The following is a 17,718-nucleotide window of genomic DNA, read 5'->3' on the forward strand; positions in this document are numbered from 1 at the left end:
CGATTTAGTGCACGCTAAATATTAGAGCACACTAAATTGGCTATCATGCCTTAGTAAAAGACCCCCTTAGCTTCCAAAAAAAGACCAAATGATTTCTTGATTAACATGTTGACTTAGGGCAAGAAAAAGATTGTTATCAAAATGTCCGCCTAGGAATCTGATTATTGAAGCCAAAGTGTAGTCAACATTGTTTACTGATAACACTTTAACTTCAGGTCACATTTTGGGATGATTAACTGTTTTATTGTTATTTAATTTCGGTTGATAAACCGACATCCAGCTCTCTACCAGATTCACACAATGGTTTATCTAGATTTGATATGTTCTAAGGAAGAAAAGGGGATAAGTACAGTAATGTCATCTGCATAGATCAAAGAAATAAATTGAGCTTTTTTTTGTAACCTAATGGATGAAGGAAAATATTTAAAAGGAAGGGAGAGGGTGGAGAACCTTGAGGAACTCCATAAGGGAGTTCCCATTCAGCAGATATCATGGAAGACATTTTTACATTATAAAATCTCTTCAAAAAAATGTAAAGCCAGCATAATATGTTCCCTGAGATACAAATTTTATTCAATATTTTAATAATAGTACATAATCTACTAAGGGGTCCTTTTATCAAGCTGCGGTAGGGGTTTAACGCGTGTAATGCCACACGTTAAACTGCCTGTCGCTCTAGCCGCTAACGCCTGCATTGAGCAGGCATTAGTTTTTTAGCCGGCCGTAGGGTTAGCGCGTGAGGAAATGTCCGACTTGCTAACCCCACTAGCGCGCTTTGATAAAAGGACCCCTAAGTTGTAAGCATTGGATAGGTCAAATTGAAGTAACAATACTCTGCTAAATGTCTAACGTGGATCTGCGGCAATGGTTTCTATGCTGTGACTCTTACAGATACCAGATTGTATAGAATGCAAAATATTAAATTTTTCTAAATAGGAATTTAATTGGACATTGACTAGGCCTTCTAATATTTTAACGAGTAATGGTATTGAAACTGCTATTCTATAAATGGATATACAAATGTCTTATATATTGAAAATATCACAAACATCATAGCATCCACTGATCCCTACCATTGGCATAAACATAGTAACATAGTAGATGAAGGCAGATAAAGACCCGAATGGTCCATCCAGTCTTCCCAACCTGATTAAATTCAGATAATAATTCATTCAGATTTACAATACCTTTTAAAAAGTAGGTCAACGGAAAAATAATTAGAATTTTAGCGAGTGGATTAACAGAGAGCAGATGATTTACACAAAAGTGATCTTTTTTTAATAGGAAATTAGTTCCCTTGCAAATTGAGAAAAGACACTTTCCTACCGCCCAACTTTTTCATGGATTTTTTCACCTTCTCATTTCTGAGAGTATAAATGAAGGGATTTAACCAAGGGGTCACAACAGTATAAAAACTGGACACCAGTTTATCAGCTGCAAATTGCACTGGTGGTCTCATGTAGATGAAGACAAGGGGGCCAAAAAGCAAAGTGACAACCAGGAGGTGGGAGGCACAGGTCGAGAAAGCTTTCTGCCTTCCTTCAGCTGAGCGGATTTTTAAGACAGTGGAGATGATGTATGCGTAAGATATGGACAACACCATGAAGGAACCAAGAGATAAGATTCCGCTGTTGATCACATCTGTGATTTCATTGATAAATGTACTAGAGCAAGCCAACGCAGTTAAGGGGCGGGCATCACAAAAGAAATGATTTATCTCATTAGGGCCACAAAAGGGCAGCTGAGTTGCTGGAAATGACTGACCGAAGCCATGCATGAGACCACCTACCCATGTAAAAAGAACCAGCAGGAGACAGGCACGTCTGTTCATTATAATGTTATAACGTAAAGGATTGCAGATGGCAACATAGCGGTCATAAGCCATCAGGACCAGGAGAAGGCATTCCGCACCCTCAAAGAAATGATAGAAAAACACTTGAGCAATGCACTCACTGAAAGAGATGGTTTTGCTCTGCGAGACAAAGTTAGCAAGGAATTTAGGAACTACAACTGTTGGAACGCCTACATCTAAGATGGACAGGTTGCAGAGGAAGAAGTACATGGGAGTGTGAAGCTGAGAGTCCACATAGATGGTCACCACGATGAGAAGATTCCCGGCTATAGTGATCAGGTACATCACTAAAAACAACACAAAGAATGTTATCTGTAAGTCTGGATTGCTAAAAAGTCCTTTCAGGGTGAACTGGGTGACTCTGGTTTCATTCCTGAATTCCATTCCTTCTACTTATTCAACTGTAGACAAGAGAAAGAAGAGATAATAGAAAAAATGGGTCAGATGCTCAGAAAACAATAAATATTCTCTAAAGGACTCTCTGAGTCACTGTGTCATGTTCTGTCTGTAGTCATTTGCAAATCGGAGCTAAAAACTTGACCTTTTGATGTTAACACATTGATTACCTTTATATAATACTGTAATAATAATGTACTAGAATCTGTTGTGTCTTAACCATGTAGAACAGAGATTGTGTCACTTGTATGTGTCTGTTTAGAGCTGCATCCAACCGGTAATATTTTCAAAATGATAAACAGCAGTGAGGACTTAGGCTGCCAGACATCTTTGGTCTCTCAAGTTCTCTCTTCTATTCTCTTGTAGGGTTAAATACAGTTTTGAGTGCTCAAAATACTCTCAGCACCCCCTCCCTCCAAATTAACTCCTGCACCCCAAATGATTCTGCTTCTCATATGCTGTTATTCTTATAAACATCCCACAGTTATACATCATTCACCTTAAAAAGAACAGCATCAAAGTGATGGATTATTGCCTCTCTTAAGGAACTTTCTATGGTTTGAATTGCCCCAGAGCAAGTCATACATGATAATCCTTAAGACTGTGAATAAAGGTCTGACCATCGCAGCCAGGGAAAGACATCATTTTTAAAAATCCATCCCAATCGCGTGTATCAAGAGCAGCACAAAGCCTCAGATCAGCTCCTTTTCCACACAAAGAGCTCCTTTTATGTTAGCGGTTTTATCGCATGTACCGGATTAGCGCACGCTAGCCAAAAATCTACCGCCTGCTCAAAAGGAGGCGGTAGTGGCTAGAGTGCACGGCACTGTAGCGCGTGCTATTCAGCGAGTTAAGCCCCTAGCGCACCTTCGTAAAAGAAGCCCTAAGTCTACTCACCGTGTGACACTAACTGGCTGCCTTTCTTGATATTCAAGAATAGTTCATCAATTCTCCCAAGATGTTATTTAATTACATGGATATATCCATCAGTGAAACCTTTTATAATATCACAATACTTCCACTGCAAAATTCCTTTCATCGGAAGAGAAGAAAATGTGATTCATCTCAGTCTGGGTCTAAAAGCAAACGATACAATTAATGATTTATGTAATTAAGAAGTGACAGTACTGACAAAACGGTTCCAATCTGACAATTTTCTTCCCACTCTTCCTATTTAAAAGTGATGATCTACTCAAGGTTTCTCTGGAAATTATCTTTTTTGATATATTAAGAAAAGAGTTGGAAAGAGACAATGAGAAACAACAAGAGAGATGAGATAATGAATAATATGGTGAACAAAGCAGGAGATGAATGTTTGCTGAAACTAGCAGAAAAGCCTGCTGCTAGTTAGAGATCATTACGTACGTATTCTTTATAGATATTATTTTGGTGTTTCCCATCTTTAAACTCTAACTTGAAATACATTTATAAAATAGCACTACAGAAAAAGAATATACCTACTGAATATGTGTGTATAACACTTATATGCAGCATATATAAAAGAAAACAATTAAAATGGGTAAACAGTAAGAACATAAAAGCTGCCATACTGGGACATACCGAAGGTCCATCAAGCTCAGGATCCTGTTTTCAACAGTGGCCAACCCAGGTCCCAAGTACCTAGCTAGATTCCAAATGCTAAAAAAAAGTTTTTTGCTGCTTATCCTAGGAATAAGCAGTAGAATTAACCCAAGACATCTCAATAATAGGCCATGGACTTCTCTTTGAGGAAATTATCCAAACCTTTTTTAAATACTGCTAAGCTAACTTATTTAAGCAGATAAATCAAAAAAGAGATAGATACTTACAGCAAATTGTTTGAACGGAAGATTTTTGTTCTGCTCATTTCCAAATACATAACATGTTCCTGAAAATTACAAGGTGTAATTTTTAGATACATTGCAGGCTGAAGTCTTTCTCCAGTAGGCAGCAAAATGATGTACTTAAACTGTATTTGGAGCTCTTGGGATTAGAATCTTTGGAGGATCTCAGATGAAACAGGTGGTTAAACAACTTTGTGATTTCCACTATTTACCCCATGTATACAAAACCAATAGTTGTCCATGTTAATGTTAATTGGCACTAATTAGAAGTAATTACAATTGGAACAGGAGCTTGCTCCACTATTCTAGAATAGTTGCACACACTGAAGCAAGTAATTAGCAAAACCAGATAGATTGATATCGTTGCATGAGTTAAACCGTGAACTTCAAACACCCAACACACCAAAATTACAGATGTCTAATGGGGTATGACTCATCATATATTCAGCGGGACCTCATGTAAGGCTATTTAACTTATCAAATGCTGTAAAATCAGTACAAAAAAAGCAAAAGTACTTAGCTCTGAGGCATTATGACAGCACAATCTCAGCTCTGGCACGTTGCTCTGATTGGGGTTCTGGAATCTTGCTCATCTTTGAGATTCTGGAATGTTGCTACTCCTTGGGTTTTGACCAGGTACTAGTGACCTGGATTGGCCACCGTGAGAACGGGCTACTGGGTTGATGGACCATTGGTCTGAACCAGTAAGGCTATTCTTATGTTCTTATGTTGAACACCAGTGAACAATGATATAACCGGTTTTATATTTTTAATGGGCACTATAAATTTTGACAACCATGGATGAACTCTGAGATTTATTAGAACTGGGACATTTTCATGTATCATTTTTGTGTTTAGCCCGCAGTGGTGTCATTTAAAATAAAGGAGATATCACTGGAGATGTAACTGAAGCATTTGCGAATAGGGGATTTTCCCCTCCTACGTTCATGGACGGACACCAGATAAACCTACTATGTATTTATAATAATATTATTATAAATACATAATTGGTTTAGCTTGTGTCCATCCATGAACCTATAGGAGCTCATGATCTAGATAGTTGTTTGTTACTCCTATTTGAAATCGTTTGTGATTGAAGTGACTTAAATAATAGTAGACATCAAGGCATAGTGTGCTACCTACAATGTCAACACAATACATATTATGACATCTTAATAGAGAGAATAGAGTTATCACTCCTGCTCATTCTCCAGTAGACCACAAGGGATTGGAAACGTAGGCCCAAAGGCACCTACAGGGATAGAGATATCCTTTGGGGGGAGGGGACATTAGTTGCTGTTCCAAGGGTTGAGAGATAAGAGGGATTGGATTAGGGGGAGTCACTTGATGTTTCATGGTTGGACACAAAGGAATAGAAATAACATAACATGACATAGAATTTTATTTGTATACTGCAATACAGCGTGAAATTCAATGTGGTTAACATTAATTAAGTATAAGACTGTACATGACAGGTGAGGGTACAAGAACAAATAACTTAGGAGCATGACAAGGTCAGTGTCAAAAACAATCATGGTAATATGTACATAAGAATAGCCTTACTGGATCAGACCAATGGTCCATCAAGCCCAGTAGCCCGTTCTCACGGTGGCCAATCCAAATCACTAGTACCTGGCCAAAACCCAAGGCGTAGCAACATTCCATTCAGAATCCTAAAGAACCGCAAGATTCCGGAATCCCAAAGAGTAACAAAAGATTCTGGAACCCCAAGGAGTAGCAACATTTCATTCAGAATCCTAAAGAACAGCAAGATTCCGGAATCCCAAAGAATAACAAAAGATTCTGGAAACCCAAGGCGTAGCAACATTCCATTCAGAATCCTAAAGAACCGCAAGATTCCGGAATCCCAAAGAGTAACAAAAGATTCTGGAACCCCAAGGAGTAGCAACATTTCATTCAGAATCCTAAAGAACAGCAAGATTCCGGAATCCCAAAGAATAACAAAAGATTCTGGAAACCCAAGGAGTAGCAACATTCCATTCAGAATCCTAAAGAACAGCAAGATTCCGGAATCCCAAAGAGTAACAAAAGATTCTGGAACCCCAAAGAGTAGCAACATTCTATGCTACCAATCCAAGGCAAGCAGTGGCTTCCCCCATGACAAAAAAAGAACTCAAGTGAATGAACAGCTTTTAATAACTGGTATAGATATGGATATGGAGACCCAAAATTGGGTGGTGAGAGAGGGAGGGTGCGCTAGGTAATAAGAGTTGTATGAAACTGTGCATGGAGCTTTATCGTCATCTTGAGGAGTGTGTGAGACACACAGAGAGAGCACAGGCTCTACTTGGAATTTATTGAACAAGTATGCTTTCAATCTTCACCTGAAATGCATGTAGTACAAAGAAGACCCTATAATGGGGAGTAGTTCCCAACTGAGGTGAGATGCTTGATAGGATAGTAGTTTTGCCACATAAGTTTTTTTAGGTCTTCCTTGCAAGGAAGGGTAGGCAAAAATTGAGTTGGAACGCAAAAGGCGGGTCAGGGAGGTAAGCTCAAATACTTCCATCATGTAATTTGATAGGAGGCCATAAAAGGCCTTAAATATGAAGCAGCCCAGTTTGAATAAGTGGGCCTCAATTGGGAACCAGTGTAGTTGCTTGTAGTAAGGTGTGACATGGTCGGTTTTCCTTAGGCCAAAGATAAGGCACAGTGATGTAATGTAATGTAATTTATTTCTTATATACCGCTACATCCGTTAGGTTCTAAGCGGTTTACAGAAAATATACATTAAGATTAGAAATAAGAAAGGTACTTGAAAAATTCCCTTACTGTCCCGAAGGCTCACAATCTAACTAAAGTACCTGGAGGGTAATAGAGAAGTGAAAAGTAGAGTTAGAGGAAAAATAAAAATAAAATAAACATTTTAGCAAGACAGCATTGATCTAAATACTTTGGAAGGTAGAAGAGAGGAGAGAAAGGAATAGAAGCAGAAGGGGGAGCCGTTGAACAGAAGAATTCTGGAGAAATTTAAATGATAGAAATAGAACAAAACAAAGACAAAAGGCAAAACAATAGATAAGATTAAAGATAAATCATAAGCTGGAAAGAAAAATAAAATAAAACTTTGTCTTCAATCCACGGTTTCAGATATACCAGATGTACCAGAGGGAAGACTCCAGCAGGGCAGGCCTCAAGCAGTCTGTTCAGAGTACTGCCTCTGCTTGCCGAGCACCGCTGCTGCTGGTTTAGGAGGCCTGGAGGTATGTCAGGTCTCAATGGAGGGTGGGGGGTGAGAGAGTTGGTTAATGAATTGGTAAGTCTGATTTGGGGGGAAAATGAATCAATTCTGTGAAGTGAATCAGTGAATTGATTCAAAGTGGTAAATTGGACAGCTCTAGTAGGCAGAAACTTAAGGGGCTTCCTTATTTATAGTAAGTGTGGGTTCCGCTACGGTATCCTGAAGCAGTAGCATAAGATCTAAAGAATATTTATTCAAGATTGCTGCTCACATATCTAAAAACAAACAAACTGTGATGTCTAAATATATTCTAAGCTCTTTAGTAATCCACAGTGCTAAAGGCCCTGAAGCCCTTAGAGATTTAAAGGGCTTCGGGGCTGTTGCCGCGTGGCTTTGTAAAAGAGGCCGTTCGCTGTATGACATGTTCTATTAGAGACATGGGTAGATTTTCTAAATGGTGCCCAAAATTAGATCAAACACGGGCAAAGCAGAAGGGGGAACCTGTATTCCACCAACGAGATCGAGAGACGAAAACACAAAGTGGAACATGAGTTTCTGGATGCCCAGGACAATTCCAGACTTTATAGTCTACGGTCCAGAAATATCAAAGAAGAGACACGTTCATCTAATCATGTATTTTATAATGGGTATAACGTATGGGCAGACTGGATGGACTGTTCTAAGGTCAACTGATCAAAAGCTTCTGTTTATTCCCTCCATAAAAGACTTTTATTACACCCGGAAAATAAACTTCGCAGTAGCTGCCCCAACGTTATGGAATTCTCTACCACAGCAACTCCGCGATGAACAACATCTAAACAAATTTAAGATAAGCCTAAAGACTTTTTTATTTTGTGACGCATTCGGCTGTGTTTAGACTTACCTTCTGTTTTCCTTTTCTTAAAAAATTTTTATTATTTCCTTTTCTCTTTTAAGCAACCAACCGCTTTAACAAAGCGACCCTACCCTATACGTTTTATCCCATTCCCACTTTCTCCTTTTCTTCTCAAATATGTAACTTTTCCCCTCCTTTCCCTTTTACCCTCACTTTCAAGTTTGTCTAGTTAATGTTATCAATGTTCACTCTATTTATTTTATCTTTCTTCTTTCTTACCTTTTTAAAATTTTATTGTTAACCGGCCAGATATTTGTTGATGGTCGGTATATTAAAAGCTAATAAACTTGAAACTTGAACTTTATCTGCCGTCATTTACTATGTATGTTACTACTATGTATTTATATTGTTTATTAATTCACTTAGGGCCTGTTTTACAAAGCCCCGAAGTCCTTTAAATCTCTATGGGCTTCGGGGCTGTTACCGCGCTGCAGCCGCTAGCGCAGTTTGTAAAACAGGCCCTTAGCCATATTAAAACAAAATGAAGCAACCTCAGGATTTATTTAGGTACAAAAGTGAGACTCAGACCCTACATGGTCCGTAATTCAGCAAATTCTCAGCCTTCATCAGGGGTCCTAAATATATTGACATGAGTTGTGTGGTACCTAATACCTCAGACCAACTTCTAGAATATGTTGCGTGCGAGGAAAATCTTTCGAATGAAAGTGAAACAAAATTAGATGCCGAGATGATCTGTGTTAAGGCCCTGATTCTATAAATGGGCATGCCTAGTTGATCTAGGCATCAAACTCAATTAAAAGGTTTAATCAGTGCCAGTAATTAACCATTAACACCTTGTAACTGACATAAATTGCACTTAATTGGATGGTAGTTTAATACAATCTATAGTAGCTCTTACCATTTTTTTTATTTTTATATCCAGATCTACTTTATTGGAAATAGCAAATAGAAAGATATTTTAAGAGTTAGCATGGTTCATAGTCTGTCGCGCCCGAGACACCAGTGCGCCAACAATCCAGCGCTGACAATTCGGCGCAAGAAAGAAGTGCGCTGTGGAAAAACAATTTTAAAGAGCTCCGAAGTGGGTGTGAGTGGGGACCCCCCCACTTTACTGCATAGTTTTTGCGCTGCTGTTGGGGGGGGGTTGAGGGGGTTGGAACCCTGCATTATAGAGAAAACTGAACTTTTTCCGATTTTTTACAGGAAAAGTTCCATTTTCTCTTTAATGTGGGGGTTTGCACCCCCCCCAACGTCAGCATGAACACGATGCAGTAAAGTGGGGGATTCCCCCCACACTCCCTGTCGGAGCTCTTTAAAATGAAGTTTTCCCACAGCGCGCTTCTTTCTTGCGCTGAATTGTCGGCGCGCTGGTGTCTGGCGCGAGATTAGCATTGGGCCCCTTCTTTTTGCCACAGGTTGGAACCACATTGACAAAGCGATGGTTGTTTTGCATGCGCCGCTTGGCACGCCCCGTCTTCTTTTTCTTCTTCTCCTGCTTGGCAACTTTGGGAGTTTGACCTCTGACTTTCCCAGCACGGGCTAAAGACCCATGAACTTTACCTCCCAGCATACGACCAGCAACTTCCAGGGTGGCTAGGACGCTGATGCCACATTGCTCAAGAGTTGCCTTATCTTCTAAGGGTGTTCCGCCTAGCAACAGCCCTTGGTCTTCAGCAGCAAGGCCCTCAAGGGTGTGCAGGCTCTGTGCACGCACAAAAAGCTGCATGGTTTTCACGCCGACACGCCGCGGCCTCACAAGATGGAGGAAGTTGCGAGATCTATCGACGGATTAAAAAAGAAAAATTCTCAGCCCAACCATGAAGAGAATGACGTGGATATGGTTCAATCAATGATCTGAAGCAACGTCAAAACCTAGAATTTTCTTTCTGCAAATCGGCACTTATTGAAATAAGATAACACTCTTTTCAGCTGCGGTGGCCAAATAACGCTCAGAATTTAGGAAGTTGGTTGGTTGGGCTGAGAACTTTTCAGCACCCCTTTGTAGCAACATTCCAGAGCTGGTATCGTGACATCATAATGCCTCATTCCACCAGTGCCTAAGAGTTAAACTCATCAGTGATGTCACAATGGCTCGATGGTCCTATACTTGGCTCACATCAGAGCATAAGAGCTACTGTACTGGGTCAGATCAATGAGCCATCTAGCCTAATTTCCTGTTTCCAACAGTGGCCAATCCAGGTCACAAGTACCTGGCAGAAATCCAAATAGTTTGAGAGGCTGCTGAAAAGTTCTCAGCGCAGAGCATGTAAGGGTTTAGGATTTTGTAGTCTGGACGCTAGGTTTTGCAGTTCTGAGATGTAGAGAATGACACGGTGACAAAATTCATTACCGTCCCCGTCCCCGCGGATAACCGCGGTAAACAATCTTCATGTCATTCTTTAAGGAGAGAGGGAAGAATCAGAGTATGAATGGCCACAACCACTGACCCACAAGCTTTGCTTTGAAGAATGCCGGTGTAGAAGGACTGAGGTGAAATAGACATTAGAAAATGACATGGGATTATTTCCCGCGGTTATCCGCAGGGACGGGAACGGTGATGAATTTTGTCACCGTGTCATTCTCTACTGAGACGTAAACAGTTTTGTGCATTAGCAATAAGATTTTGAATTTCACCCTGCTCTCAATCGGGAGCCAGTGTAACTCTTTTAATAATGGGGTGGCACTGGTCTAACTCAATTTACCTAGCAAAAACCTAGCTGTGGCATTTTGTATTGTTTGGATCTTCCATTATGGCACCTATTTTGAGGCACCGATTTATACAATGGTCACCGTAGCTCCCACCTTTCCCTAATAACATCATAATTCATTCAGATTTACAATATCTTTCAATGGAAATTCTACTTTAAAAAATAGTCAAGGGCAAAATAATTCCAATTTTAGGGAGTAAATTAAGGAACAGAGAGAGCAAGTGATTTTCAGAACAGTTGTATCTTTTTTATTAAATGGACAGGAAATTAGCTCCTTTGCAAATTGAATAAAGACACTTTCCTGCCTCCCAACTTTTTCATGGAATTTTTTACCTTCTCATTTCTGAGAGTATAAATGAAGGGGTTTAACCAAGGGGTCACAACAGTATAAAAACTGGACACCAGTTTGTCACCTGCAAATTGCACTGGTGGTCTCATGTAAATGAAGACAAGGGGGCCAAAAAATAAAGTGACAACCAGGAGGTGGGAGGCACAAGTCGAGAAAGCTTTCTGCCTTCCCTCAGCTGAGCGGATTTTTAAGACAGTGGAGATGATGTGTGCATAAGATATAAAAACCACCAAGAATGAACCAAGGGTTAAGATTCCGCTGTTGATCATATCTGTGATTTCACTGATAAATGAACTAGAACAAGCCAACATAGATAAGGGACGAGCATCACAAAAGAAATGATTTATCTCATTGGGGCCACAAAAGGGCAGCTGGGTCACTGGAATTGACTGGCCAAATCCATGAATAAAACCACCTACCCATGTAAAAAGAACCAGCAGGAGACAGGCACGTCTGTTCATTATAGTGTTATAACGTAAAGGATTGCAGATGGCAACATAGCGGTCATAAGCCATGAGGACTAGGTGAAGGCATTCCGCACCCTCTAAGAAATGAAAGAAAAACACTTGAGCAATGCACTCACTGAAAGAGATGGTTTTGCTCTGCTTGACAAAGTTAGCAAGAAATTTAGGAACTACAACTGTTGTAACGCCCACATCTAAGACGGACAGGTTGCAGAGGAAGAAGTACATGGGAGTGTGAAGCTGAGAGTCCACATAGATGGTCACCACGATGAGAAGATTCCCGGCTATAGTGATCAGGTACATCACTAAAAACAGCACAAAGAATATTATCTGTAAGTCTGGATTGCTATACATTCCTTTCAGAGTAAAGTGTGTGACTCTGGTTTCATTCTTGAATTCCATTCCTTCCACTTTATCAACTGTAGGGAAATAGAAATACGAGAGACAATGGGAAGAATATATAATATGAGTCAGATGCTCAGGACACATTAAATATTCTATATAAAGACTCCTTGAATCTCTGTGTCATGTTGTCTCTACTAATATCTTGAATGTGTATATTTCTAGACACCTTCAATAACACCTCACTTCAAAAGATGAAGGTTATCAAGCTGTTGTACCGGGCTATGGTGCGCCCTCACCTAGAGTACTGCATCCAACACTGGTTGCCGTACATGAAGAAGGACACGGTACTACTCGAAAGGGTCCAGAGAAGAGCGACTAAGATTGTTAAGGTGCTGGAGGAGTTGCTGTACAGCGAAAGATTAGAGAAACTGGCCTCTTCTCCCATGAACAGAGGAGAGTGAGAGGGGACATGATTGAAACATTCAAGGTACTGAAGGAAATAGACTTGGTAGATAAAGACAGGTTGTTCACCCTCTCCAAGGTAGGGAGAACGAGAAGGCACTCTCTAAAGTTGAAAGGGGATAGATTCCGTACGAACATAAGGAAGTTCTTCTTCACCCAGAGAGTGGTAGAAAACTGGAACGCTCTTCCGGAGTCTGTCATAGGGGAGAACATCCTCCAGGAATTCAAGACAAAGTTAGGCAAGTTCCTGCTGAACCAGAACGTATGCAGATAGGGCTAGTCTGAGTTAGGGCGCTAGTCTTTGACCAGAGGGCCGCCGCGTGAGCGGACTGCTGGGCACGATGGACCACCGGTCTGTCCCAGCAGCGTCAATTCTTATGTTCTTATGTTCATATACAGATCCTCAGAAGTACCACCTAATACTCAAAAGATTTCATTGTACTAGGCTTTATGTACTACTTCCTCACCAGATCTTCCAGCTTATATGAAAATATTTCAAATAGATTGTTTTAACCACCTTAGATGTGTATATGAACATCTTTTGAAGTGAGGTGTTGTTGAAGGTGTTTAGAAATATACACATTCAAGACATTAATTGAACTATATACTCTCACAAAAGATTCTTTATTAACCATAGTGTTGTTTTGAAAAATGTCTCTAAGCTAAAAACTTGACTTTTGATGTTGCACATTGCCTTTCTATAATATATTCTACTAGAATCTCTTATTTGTTAGAAATGTTTGTTTTAACCAGATTACAAACTAAGTCGAGTGGAGATTGTGTCACTTGCATGTGTCTGTACAGAGCAAAATCCAACAGGTAATATTTTCAAAATGATAAATAGTAATGAGAATTTGGGCTGCCAGACATCTTTGGTCAAGTTCGGTCTTCTATTCTCGTTTATTTATTTATTTAAAAATTTATATACCGCATAAAAACTGTGCGGTTTACAAAATTACATCCATACATATTTAAGAAATGCTAAACACGTTTCAACAAGACAAACTCAAGATACTCTCAGCCCTGCTCCCTCCCAAATGAACTCTTCCACCTCACATGATTCTTCTTCTCATATTCTCTTATGCTTACAAACATCCCACAATTATACATCATTAACCTTAAAAAATGATGGATTATTGTCTCTCTTAAGGAACTTTCTGTGGTTTTTATTGCGCTTGAAAACATAGTTTCATAGGTTCATAATGTGGATTTCTTTGATGTATTTTATAATCAATTGCCTCAGAGCAAGTTGTACATGATAATCCTTAAGACTGTGAATAAAGGTCTGACCATCTCAGCCAGGTGAAGAGATCATTAAAAAAATCTATCCTAATCCCATGTATCAAGATCAGCTCCTTTCCCACACGAAGTCTACTCACCATGTGATACTAGCCGGCTGCCTTTCCTGATACTCAAACACAGTTCATCGATTTTCTCAAGATGTTATTTAATTACAAGGACATCTCACAATACTTCCACTGCAGAATTCCTTTCTTCTGAAGAGAAGAAAATGTGATTCATCTCAGTCTGGGTCTAAAAGCAAACGATACAATTAATGATTTATGTAATTAAGAAGTGACAAAACGATTCCAATCTGACATTTCCTTCCCACTCTTCCTATTTCACTCTCTGGAAACTTAGGTCCATTAAGGCGTACTTCCACACTTCAGCTTTCAGAATTCTAGTACAATCCCTAATATTAAACCACCTGGACTATTGTAACATCACCCATCTGACAATCCCCCAGAAGCAAATGCAAAGACTACAACTAATACAAAATGCAGCAGTCAGGATGATTTTCGGACTGAAGAAGTCCGATCACATAACCCCTTCCTACCGACTCCTACACTGGCTGCCGATGGAGGCACGCACGAAGTTCAAGCTAGGATGTCTCTGCTTCAAAGTATTAAACGGTCTAGCCCCAAAATACATTACAGACCTCTTCTCATTCCCAACCAACAGACATGAAAGAAAAACACACCTGAAATTTGTCTCCCCACCAGCTAGAGGGTGCAAATATAAGAGACACCATCAACAAAGGCTATCGTATCAAGCAGCCATATGGGGTAAAGACCTAGAAAAACTAATTGCAAACACAAACAACTATGAAGAATTCAGGAAACACCTAAAAACTTACCTATTCTTGAAATACCTAGGTAATGAACCGGAACATCAACCCCCCTCGTAACATCATCACATACCTGTACTTATAAACTGTTAACCTCAACCCCTAATCACTAACCATGAACACTCTATTCAATTTACGGAATATTTCTACTTCTGTGTAAGCAGCTTGGCACTTCCTGGCCTGCAGCACACATACTGTCGTAAACATTATCAATGTTATCAGATGCACACTGCTATACTCTTTAATTCGTTGTATGTACAGTTTCTCTTTATTGTATTTACTGTCTCTCATTTTGTAAACCGCCTAGAAGTCGCAAGATTGCTGGCGGTATATAAGAATAAAGTTATTATTATTTAAAAGTGATGATCTCCTCAAGGTTTCTTTGGAAATTATCTTTTTTGATATATTAAGAAAAGAGTTGGAAAGAGACAATGAGAAACAGCAAGAGAGCTGAGATAACGAATAACAAGGTGAACAAAGCAGGAGATGAATGTTTGCTGAAACTAGTAGATTAATCTTCGGACTAAAGAAATTCGATCATGTATCACCCTACTACCGGCAGTTACACTGGCTACCGATGGAAGCACGCATAAAGTTTAAATTCGCCTGCTTCTGCTTTAAAGCGCTAAACGGACTTGCCCCTAAATACATAATTGACCTTTTCTCCTTCTCTGCCAACAGACACAAGAGAAGCTCTCATTCCTACTTCGTTTCCCCCCCCAGTTAGAGGTTGTAAACTGAAAAAACACCATGAACACCTTCTTTCACATCAAGCAGCATTGTGGGGTAAAGACCTAGATCAACTGCTTTCGCCCACTACTTATGAGGAATTCAGAAAACGTCTAAAAACTCACCTGTTCCTAAAATATCTAGACAACTGACCCACTCATCTTCTTTCTCCTCCATAGTGATTCCTCTGTCCTATTAATCTTTTTCTCCTCAACAACGCATTTCCGGTCCTATTAACTCTCCTTTTCCCCCCTCTTAAATTCAATCAATTTGTACCTCGCTTAATCTATTGTAAACCACATAGAACTTAACGGTATTGCGGTATATAAACTGTTATTATTATTATTATTAATAAAAGCCTGCTGCTAGTTAGAGATCATTACGTACAAATTCTTTATAGATATTATTTTGGTCTTTCCCATCTTTAAACTCTAAGTGAAATATATTTGCAAAATAATACTTATGTTAAAATTTTGGAGAACAGAAGGAATGGAAGAGAAGTCCAATGGTTAATTCAGCTGGCTGAAAATACTGGACCCAAGTTCAAATGTTTGCTTTTTTAGACTCTGCTGGCGAATAAACCAAGACAGATCATAAGCTCTACAAAAAAAGAATATGTGTACAAAAAGTTCTCAACCCAACCAAGAAGAGAATGGCATAGATATAGTTCAATCAATGATCTAAAACAATGTCAAAAACAGAGAATTTTGTTTCTGAAAATTGGCACTTAAAATAAGATAACACTTTTTTCAGCTACAGTAGCAAAATAAAGCTCAGAATTTAGCAAATTGGTTGTTTGGGCTGAGACCTTTTCAGCACCCTATCGTATATAATAAAAGTGAGCCAAGTATAGGACAATCAAGTCATTGTGACATCACTGATGAGGTTGGCTCTTATTGGTGGAATGAGGCATTATGACATCACAATCTCAGTACTGGTTACCAAACACTGAAAGTCTTCACACTATGAAGGGGTGCTGAAAAGTTCTCAGCCCAACCAAGAAGAGAATGGCATGGATATGTCTTAATCAATGATCTGAAACAATGTCAAAACAGAGACTTTTGTTTCTGAAAATCTACACTTAACAAAATAAGATAACACTCTTTTCAGCTACAGTAGCAAAATAACACTCAGAATTTAGGAAGTTGATTGGTTGGGCAGAGAACTTTTCATCATCCCCTTTATACCACTTATATGCCGCATATATAAAAGAAAACAATTAAAATGGGTAAACAATGCACATAAATCCAAAAAAGAGATAGATACTTACAGCAAATTGTTTGAATGGAAGATTTTTGCTTTGTTCATTTCCAAATACAAAGCATATTCCCCAAAAGTATAATTTTTAGATACATTAAGATCAGAAATACTGGACTTTAGGCCGTCTCTGCCTCACCAGCTCTGCCAACAGCTACAGGCTGAAGGCTTTCTCTAGTAGACAGCAAAGTGACTTAAACTGTATTTTGGGCTCTTGGGATTATGATCTTCGGAGGATCTCAAAAGAAGCAGGTGGTGAAACTACTTCGTCATTTCCACTATTTGTCCCATCTGTGCAAAAGCAATAGATTGCAGCCTATGGAGTCCATGTGGATAAAGATTACAGGTAAAATGGATAGAAGTCATTTTCTCCATGAGATTTTTCTTGTTGCCAACATTTAAAGCATATATGTTTATGTTTTTAAGAGCAAGAAATTAAATTAATGTTCACTCAAATGCACGCATGAGTACCTTATCTATGCTTCCACCATTGAAACTGGTGCAAAAATATGTTTCAATCCAGGGGGACAGACTAGCCCCCCCCCCCTGGAAATCCTACAAAACTTGCTTGACCCTTGTCTATACCCGCCCATGTACTTCTTCCTCAGAATCATGGTTTTCTAAATTTTATTTTACACCTCATGGCATAGGGCTCCTTTTACAAAGCCGCGCGACTTTTCATCACACGCTAACCCCCGTGCTGGCCAAAAACTACCGCCTGCTCAAGAGGAGACGGTAGCGGCTAGTGCGTCTGACGGTTTAGCGCATGCTGTTATGAGCGTTAAACAGCGCGCTTTTGTAAAAGGAGCCCATAGTATGCTACCTACAATGTCAACCCAAATTATGAAATCTTAATAGACAGCATAGAAGTGTCACTCCTTCCCATTCTCCACTAAACCATAAACGATTCGAAAAGTAGACCTAAGACCACCTGCAAGGATTGGAAAAGTAGTCCCAAAGGTACATACAGGGATAGAGGTATCCTTGGTGGGGGAGGGGGGACATTAGTTGCTGTACCAAGGGTTGAGAAATAAGGTGGATTGGATTGGGGGGGAGGTCACTTTTTGTTCCATGGTAGGTGTGAAGGTGATAATGTGGTGTAACACAAAGAATTACAAATGAAGACATGTGACCACAGCCTATCAAG

At 39.5% G+C, this 17,718-nt stretch overlaps 2 protein-coding genes across 2 annotated transcripts; both read right to left on the minus strand.

The window, feature by feature from the left end:
• Positions 1-1,288: 1,288 nt before the first annotated feature.
• LOC117350478 (olfactory receptor 4E2-like) lies at positions 1,289-2,236 on the minus strand. The gene has a single exon (XM_033924774.1). The coding sequence runs from the start codon at positions 2,234-2,236 to the stop codon at positions 1,289-1,291; it is 948 nt and encodes a 315-aa protein (XP_033780665.1).
• An 8,868-nt stretch (positions 2,237-11,104) lies between these two features.
• Positions 11,105-12,052, minus strand: LOC117350479 (olfactory receptor 4E2-like). Its single transcript, XM_033924775.1, has one exon. The coding sequence runs from the start codon at positions 12,050-12,052 to the stop codon at positions 11,105-11,107; it is 948 nt and encodes a 315-aa protein (XP_033780666.1).
• Between the last annotated feature and the right edge of the window lie 5,666 nt (positions 12,053-17,718).

The sequence above is a fragment of the Geotrypetes seraphini genome, chromosome 16, assembly GCF_902459505.1.
Source record: "Geotrypetes seraphini chromosome 16, aGeoSer1.1, whole genome shotgun sequence".
Lineage (NCBI taxonomy): Eukaryota > Metazoa > Chordata > Amphibia > Gymnophiona > Dermophiidae > Geotrypetes > Geotrypetes seraphini.

Coding starts and splice junctions, on each gene's coding strand:
- LOC117350478 (XM_033924774.1), bottom strand. CDS start 2,236: ATGGAATTCAGGAATGAAACCAGAGTCACCCAGTTCACCCTGAAAGGA.
- LOC117350479 (XM_033924775.1), bottom strand. CDS start 12,052: ATGGAATTCAAGAATGAAACCAGAGTCACACACTTTACTCTGAAAGGA.